General features: G+C 39.2%; 1 protein-coding gene across 1 annotated transcript in view; it reads right to left on the bottom strand.

Annotated features, from left to right (window-relative positions):
- Positions 1-8,871, bottom strand: part of atp8b1 (ATPase phospholipid transporting 8B1) — a 31,624-nt gene that overhangs the window by 15,932 nt on the left and 6,821 nt on the right. Inside the window, exons 2-5 of the mRNA XM_035668622.1 lie at positions 4,288-4,469; positions 3,897-3,994; positions 411-524; positions 218-316 (exon numbers count right to left, since the gene is read on the bottom strand). Coding sequence (XP_035524515.1) covers positions 218-316; positions 411-524; positions 3,897-3,994; positions 4,288-4,450 — 474 coding nt within the window. The 5' untranslated portion in view covers positions 4,451-4,469. The remainder of the gene's footprint in view (positions 1-217; positions 317-410; positions 525-3,896; positions 3,995-4,287; positions 4,470-8,871) is intronic.

Below are 8,871 nucleotides of genomic sequence, written 5' to 3'. Positions count from 1 at the left end.
TGCGCTTTTGTAGTATTTGAACAGTGAAGTGGCACTCCTATGAGACAATACCAGCATTGGCCCCAAGGCAATTTGAGACCCATGCTTTAACAGAAGTGTGGCTTAGAATCGTAAAAATGTAAAACAAAAAAAATATAAAAAATATTTATTTATAAAAATAACATTGTGTGTTGTGTTCTGTGTCTGTGTGAGTGTCCTCCTAAAGGAGAAGTCATACCAGGTCATCCACCAGGTCTTTGATGGCAGTGACTCCCAGCACCACGACCAGAGGAATCAGTGTGGTGTACCAGGGCAGGGTGGAAATGTCTGGAATAATCTAGCAAACAAACAAACATTTGATGACATTTTGGTCCTTTTTTGTATCACTGTAAATTAGAAGAAAGGTTGTTAATTTTTTTTTTTATATCTACCTGTAGGATGAGCAGAGCCAGGAAATAGAGGTTGGCAACTCTCCTCAACTGCTCAAACAGGTTCAGGGGGATGAAGGTAAGGACGTTGTACTTGTATGTCTTGATGGAGTTTCCCTTCAGAGGAGAAACACACAGTGATGAGCACAGTCTGTTAGTGTTTTGTCCTGCGCTGTTAAACATATTTACCATATGCATTTCAAAAGGGGGACTCCACCAATATTACATAAGATGCAGAGCTTTTTCAGAAAATAGACCACGATGATGTCAGAGTGATGTCATCTGGGTAATCTCAGCGAAATTAATTCACTATTCTCACAAACAGTTTCCTTCCACTAAAAATCAGCATGTTTTAAGATTTCAGCTATCTATGGCCAGTTATGTAACGGGGATACTTTCTGCAGGTTTCAACAGGTTAAATTTCAGACTTTTCAGGACCATTCTGAATACAATTAAAGACCTTTTTTACATCCATGCCAGCGAAAAATTTACACAGTATCTGAAGGAAAATTGCTATTGGTTCAACTTCCGTTTCAGTTTGTGTGTTTTTGGAAAAAATTGTCATCATGCTGTTATAATTATAGACTTCAATTACTGCAAAATGCAACTTTATACAAGTAATGTTAATCTAATCAATCCAAGCTAATTTTAAGACCTGTCAAAATCACATTTACAGTACTGAAAACTAATTTTTAAGTACTGGAAGTCTACTGAAGATTTAAAGTGAAAATTTGTTCACTGATTCTTAGCATCCCAGGTTCCCCACAGCCATTGGATTGTTTGAAAATACCCAACAGTTCAATGTGCATCTGCCATTTTTATTTCAATAGTTGAAAGAATGCATAGAAAGCAAAGCATCTAGGAATGGAAAAGTTGAAATAATCTTAAACCTCAGGGAAGACAAACTGGCCAGAGGTCTTTGTCTTAAGTCAGCACGTATTCAGTCCAGTTAGCATGGTTTCAGTACAGAGGTGGTGCTGTGTTTCAACAGAGGATAACCATCTCGACTCTGTCCATTACAGCCTGGTTTCCACTCGGTGGACAGTCCGTCTCTGCCATGGTGTCCTTGAGCAAGATAGATAACCCCTACTATCTCCAGGTCGGTTCTGAGAGTTTGATTTCACAGAATAACCTCAAGTGTGCTGTCTGGAGGCCAGTCAACCTTCCATTTGATTCTAAAGTTGCTGGATGGGGCTGAGGTCAAGGTTCTGTGGATGACCAGTCAAGTTCTTCAACAGCAAACTAGGAAAACCATTTCTTTATGGACCTGGCTTTGTGCACGAGGGCACGGTCGTGTTGAAACAGGAAAGGTCAAACACATACTGTTGTCACAAACTTGGAGGCTCACTATTGTCTAAAATATAATTAGACGCTGTAGCATTAACATTTCCCTTCACTGGAACTAGACCAAACCAGGAAGAATAGCCCCATAGCACAAATATGCAGACAGGGCTTTGGGTTAGCTCATTGCTTTACTGAAATGTCTTTTCTACAACCAAGGAGAGTAAATAGTTTCCAACTTAGCAGTCAGTGTCCTGGTTGACTGTGCAGGCAGTGGCCCAGTTTGCGGGGATGTCAGTATTGAGACAGAGCTGCATTTCATTATAGATAACCTGGACTCTGACCAGTTATAGCTTGGACTTATAGCTTGCAACAAATGGTAAAAAAAAAAAAAAAAATTCAAAAAACAATCACTACCTTCTTTTACCTCCTTTCCACCAGATTCGATCTAGGACACTCTAGGTTGTTTGTAACATGTTCTGGCTTCAGTCACGCTAAGCCTCGCTGTGTCTAATGTGTCTATTAGTCAGATACAAGTTGGCTCAGCTGGATGATCAGGTTTCAGCCTCCTCAAAGGCAGATGACACAAAAACAGACCAGTGAGTCTCAGCATTTGACCAGCAAGAGCTTTAAATTACAATTAAAAGGAATTTTTATTTAGTCTTTCCATGTGTAGGACAGACTAACTTAACAAAAGAGCTAAATTACTAATCAAAAATGTACAGATACCAAGAAAAGCCCTGATCTAATGTGGGTATCAAGTACAACACGCAACTGTCAGTCACTGACATGCCTTCACCTAATCTTACATTTCCTCCATATCTTCATTCACAACAAGAAGTGTACACTCTAACAGTACTTGCCTAGCATGATTAGCTCTTCACATGTTTCTAACATGACCTGACGAGAAATTACATTAGGGGGAAGCAGACGCAAAAGGAAATGATCAAATAAAACAAAGCAAGCTTCCTTGTTGGTGTTGCCATTTCAAATATTGCACATGACCTGACTGAAATCCTTCACAGGCATGAACAGCCAATTAATGCTTACTGATTGCTTGTTCAAAGACAAATTAAGCATTTCTGTTAATTTCTCTTAACCTCCAGATATAAACGACCAACCTCACTCTTGGCAGATCTAAATTTCTTTGCCGTCAAAACAGTTGACTGAAAAGTTTAATTCATAAATGCACCTATGCCTGATTCAGTACACAGAGGTTTTGTTGGTTAGCCTCTCTCGGTCTGGTATGACCATTAGCTTATGATGCTTCACATAGCTTAGCTTATAATGTTTGTAGAATTTAGATATTGCTATGTAACTCACATTAGACGTTTGTTTAATGTGTTCTCACACATCTGTTTGTGCTACTATTACAATGTTAGCACACCACTGTCCTTTAATTGCGTTTATTTTACTTTAAATAGCTCTCTTACTCTTGTAATCAAAAACATGCTTTGAAGCAAAATCCTGGGGCTGAAAATGGTTTTCTAATAAATATAGAATCAACCCATATCAATTTCAGGCTTAACTGAACAACCTGATCATCACCCAGACATGGCTGAAGCCCCAGCCATTCTGAGTACAGATACAAATAAAAGTTGGGGGTTGGGAAAGGATTGAGTCTGGTTTCCCTCCCTCCAGGCAGCCCTTGGTTTTACTTTATTCCTATAAAAATCTTGAAACTCTGAAGCTTTTCTTTATCTTAAATCGAAGCTGTATTATCATCATGTTATAATCCAGTCAAAAGTAAGGATTGTTTTGTCCAACCATTCCTTGATGTCCCATCAAGTGCTTGCTGGAAATGATGGCATACAACAGAAACTTATGTATGTAGTGTTTGTCTACAGGTTTGAATTTGGAAGACCGGAGAAGAGCACTGCAAGCCATCCTGATAAAAATGTCACCGCATTACCCTAAATGACAAAAACTACCAGGAAAAGTTAAAATTTTCTAAAGGTTGATGGTCATGGAAATAATGTAAAACCAAGGGCAGCCGTAAAGGAAGGAAATAGATCTATTGACTGTTAAATGATTTTGAATAGCTCATTCATCATCAAAAAATGGAAAACACACACTTGTCCTGCTCTTTGTCCGGGGTGTGTCAGCTATGCTCAGCCCTATAAACTCAGGATTAGTGTCTACCAGGACTAACCAGGAGGGAGGATTAAGTCCATTTAGTAGCAGTTTAATGTAAACAGTTGAACTTACAGAGTATCTGCTCTTCTTGATGCACAGGCAGACTTTTTTCTGAAACTCTGGCAGGTGGTGATAAGGTCGGTCGTTGGCTTTCACCTTCCATCCCATCTCTGAAAAAGAAAACATCAAAATGGTTCAATTAACAAATGTAATTTGTACACTACAGAATATATAATATGGTTTTAATGGTGCTACGCTAACAGTTTCCAGTCTTTATGCTAAGCTAGGCTAAACACGTTCTAGACCCATCTCTTTATTGGGTGAGTAAAAGTAAAAACTGATACCCATCTTTATATCTGAGTCTGAGAAAGATGGCTGACAAAATGGATTTTACAAAAAATAAATAATAATTCATACATTTAAATAAGTAAATGAATAATTAAATTAATAAAAAGTGACTCACCGCTCACTCTAACTTCCGCTGGGGCATGTGGGGCTCCTGGCAGCTCTTCTGGTTCCCCTTCAGAGCTTGGTTCTAATTCGTCATCTGTGTCATCGTCACTGTACGGCATGACCTCATCATCAGGCCCCAGGGAGCCCTGGGAGTCTGCGCGCCGCCGACTCATCTTAAAACCTTAGGAATGTCTGAGAAAGAATAGTTTCAGTTGCTGAACTTTTTCACATTTTTGCAGCATTCACGGAACAACTGAGGGTGTGGAGGGGCTGCATCCAACAAGTTGTTTAACTTTCCAAAACCACCAGTCTGACAATCTTTAGCCATTTTACCAGCATGGTTCTAGGGATGACAATGCCGATCTGTCCGTTTTTCTGTACGGCTTTGGTCCAGACTGAAATATCAAAAATTTACATCGATGGCAAAATCTTATACACATACATTCATTAATACCAGAGGATGTAACCAAATTTGATGATCCCTTTTCCTCTAACAAAGTTAGAAAGTTATAGTCAGTCTTTCCCATACACAGATTTACTTACACTGCCCGGTATATTAACAGCCAGTGAATTATTTTAGCGCTGTAAAAAAAAAAAACACAGAGAGGCTGGTCCACACGCGGCTCACCTGCTGTTGTAAAAACAATCACGGAAGAAAAAATCCAAAATGTGATTTGTGTTTCTTGGGGGACTTTAACTTTCTTGGTCAGAAGTTGGTTTAATAGAGTAGACACATACAGCCTGTATAATATACAAAGAGAGAGGCAGAAAAAGACGAGTGGAGACAGAGGCCTAAACTGCTCCCCATAACCAAGCTTAGGCTGAGAGAGAGGAGTATGTTGCACGTGTTACCTGCCAATAAATTATACTTTCTCATCTCTCAGTTTTTATATTTAACATACAATTTTTTTCAAGAATAGCAAAATAAATAAGGCAACATGATAAACAGAATAGGGGCAAATAGCCCCAGTGGTCAGTGATTGGTGTCGGCCAATACTGCTTCCAGCGATTGGCGATCTGCCCCAAAAACCCTGATCGCAGCACCCTTAATTGTTATCTTCTGGCTTCTGTTTTCAACCTTAAATTTAACTGATCCTTTTAAGTCATAAAGTCAACGTGCATGTTAGGTCAGCCTCAATTATTGATCTATTATGTTATTACAATCACTTATACTGTGTGTGAACAGAGAGAAATGGATTTGACAGCCGGGTTTCTGCCAAACCTCCTGATGCGTGATGATGCATGTGTGATGACGTTGCCTTGTGTCTTTGTGTGTGAAAGTGTCATGTAGTGGATGAATATGCAGATGTGACTCAAGAAAGCGACCACGCCCAGTCCTTTTATGAAGAACTCAATACAGTTCAGTGTGTTTACATGAGCTATATTCAGGCAGGCTATTTTTAGCAATAAGCTGACTGACAGGACAACCAGGTGACCGGTTTCAGATTAAGGGACTGGGAGAAATTCAGCTATTCTTGTTTTTCCATTGTGGGATGGTATGACTGGAAGAGCCGGATTAACCTCCAAAAGCTGATTCTTAATATTTTTTATGCCCAAGTCTTAACACAATCTGCTACAAGTGCAGATTTTGACCTTTTGAAAGTTCATTACAAGGGTAAGACCAGTCCTATGACAGACAAAAAATAATGAAACAATCACAACCAACGTGTAGCAAATGTATCTATTAACAAGTACTGTGTGTGTGTGTATCAAAGTCTGATATATCTTTTTCTTCTGTTCCACAGAGCTCCATTGTTGTCCAATAAATATTAAAACACAGCAGTCTGCAACACACTGTTGTACTAGCTGACCTACCTACACACTGTAGTTTATGAATCCCACATACACCATCAATACTCACTAGAGCACCAGAATGTGTATCAAGCTGTTGAGAACAGCCCCCTGGAGGAAATGGTGCATGTTTCCTCCAGTTTGAGTAATGTTTCATCAAATATAGCCATTTTAGGAAGTGACTGAGTCTGTCAACAATGAAACACTCTTTGTTTTTAAAGATTTAAGCCTTCAGTAGGAACTAGTGGGTTTGAGGATGAGTGCCACAGATAACAAGGAAGCAGGATATAACCTTGTGATACAAAGAAAGAATACATTTATAATTTTAGATGTTTTCATTAATTGACAGAAAAAGTTTTAAGAAAACTGTTTAGTGCAGAATGTAAAATTTCATTGACAAGTATGATCAAAGCAGACTTCAAGGTGAACTTGTGCTGAACAGAATAAGGTATAAACTCAGAGAGCAACTGATTTAATTTCTGTGGGCTTTTCACATTATTTTGCTCACTTTTTATATATGGGGAAACCAGGATTGGGAGTTAAAATTAAATTAAAATGATGATTCCATTACCATTTTGTCCTTACCAATACCTGAAATTTGCATATTGGCTGATAATGCATTAAAAAAAATGTTTAACTGTTGTATGATTGCCATCATTGTTACATGGCCTACAGTTGAACCCTGTGTAAAACATGAACCAATACCTACAGAAAATGAATGCCGTGGACCTCGCTTTTATTATTTAGTCTGATAGTCGGTGAAAATGCTGACATTTAGCTTGCTCTGCCTAACAGCACATAAGTGGAAATCAACTGTTCTTTGCCAGTGCCCAGTGGCAGCACAGCGCACATGACTCGTCTGACTCTGATTGGCTAGTATTTGTTGCCTTCATTGGTTAGGTTTAGGCCTAAGGGTAGGAATATCAGGGTAAGACAATCTCAGTCAGTAGGACGGGTCATGACCTTGGGTCCTGGGGTGGCATGTGGTGCTGATATTCTAATGCTAATAAATGATGTGGTATTTGATCAGTGTGTGGACTTTTGTATTGGCCAATAACCAATCCGGCTGTATCATAGGCATTTCCAACACCAGCATCAGTAGTGGAACAACCCTAAAAATGATTGTCTGTTTTACAGATAAAAATGATCATCTCAGACCCCATCTCCATCCTGACAGACAATATAACAAATCCGTTGTCTCATTGGAAATTCCTTTAACATCCTACAGGTCCTGGTCAGCAGGTGCCAAGTTTGGTTAGCACTTCCCCATCAGCTTAATGTTTAATGATGTAGAGGAGTCAATTAGCACAGCTGATAAGGTTCATTAGTTCGGTTTCAAGTACAAAACAAACCTAAAAAGCTCATCTGGGCCAGAAAAGGACTACGGTGAAATCCAACTTGTGAAATTAAGTAGTTAAATGGAAAGAAGGGATAGTTTATAGTCAGAGAGCTGCAAGCATGGCTATAGAATCCTGTCCCGCAGTATTTGATGTATAGACGAGTAACAGAAGACAATAGAAGATGTTGTGCTGATAATTCCATTTTCTTTATGTGAACAGAATCTAGGGCTTCGCTTTGGCCTGCAGGAGCTGGAGGCCAAAAAACAATGCCCCGCACGTCAAAGCATTTCATAGATTTGGGGTTTTCTCTACTGTGGACATTGTGTTATTTTTTTATGATTTCCTTTCACGTTTTACATTTTTCCCTGCGCTGTTTGGATGCGTGTTGTATGCTCATTCCTGCTGGCAACCTCTGACAGAACCTGGAACTTGTATCTAGTGTCAAACCCTGAACTCTGAAACCGGTGAAGAACAGTTCCTGCAGTAGAAAACATGTCAGTAGGACGGGTATTGTATCATTTTAACTTTCAGTTTATATATTTATTCCCTCGCGCGAGCTAGCTAGCAAAAATCCTGGCGCCCAGCGAGATCTACGTCATTTTTGAAAGTCAAGGTGTCGCGCGACAGGTCTCCCAAGGCGCAAAGACATACTGGGGTCCTTAAGCCGCTTGCAGACTTGCGGGAAACGTTTTTAAGTCCTTTGAGTTCCTAAGAGCGTGGAGACTTCCAGTGTCTTCAATGAAACCGTAACGCTAATATAGTTCCTGCAAACAGTTCAAACTCTCATCTGCAAACTGCAGTTTCACCCCTCCAATGAGCTGGTCAGCCACAAGTCTGGCACATGAAAACTGAGTAGAGGAAGGGGGTGGGAAAGACAAAAAGAGAAGGGAACCCTGATGTGGAGAGTAAATGAAATGGCCTATGCTCTCAGCAGGTAATTGCTTTATAAATAGCTATAAATACTTTTTAAATTAAACATTCTATAACTTATTTTAAAAAATAGAAATTCCTCTTTTTAGTTTTTTGATCGTTGTTTGACAAGTAGCAGAGGACAGATCTAATTTCATAAAAAATTGTAATTCTAAAAAAAATATATAAAATAAGTCTTCAAAACAGGAACAGATTTCCAACCTTAATATAAAACCAAAACAAATAAGAACAAAGCTAATAATTTTAATTTTTTTTTGCCCCAAACAGAAGGAAGTTTGTCGCAAACCCTTTTAAGATGGGCCCAAATATATCCCTTTTTTTACAGGCAGTCAATTTGATATGAAATAGGTGGTTATCATTGAAAAAGCCAAATAAAGGTTCTGTTCCAATTCAGGCAAACAGAGTCGGTGCTACTATTGTTGGCATGTTTGGCTCCCTAGAAAAGGCTTCCCTGGCTGAGCCTAAATGGAACAAGAAGCTTAATTAGTAAATACACTGACAGGATAGTCCCTACGAGCAAAGTTCTCCCACAA

Source organism: Morone saxatilis, unplaced genomic scaffold, assembly GCF_004916995.1.
Source record: "Morone saxatilis isolate NCDOM2014 unplaced genomic scaffold, NCSU_SB_2.0 Contig21, whole genome shotgun sequence".
Lineage (NCBI taxonomy): Eukaryota > Metazoa > Chordata > Actinopteri > Moronidae > Morone > Morone saxatilis.
Note: the sequence above shows the minus strand (reverse complement) of the source record. Positions and strands in the feature narration are given on the sequence as shown.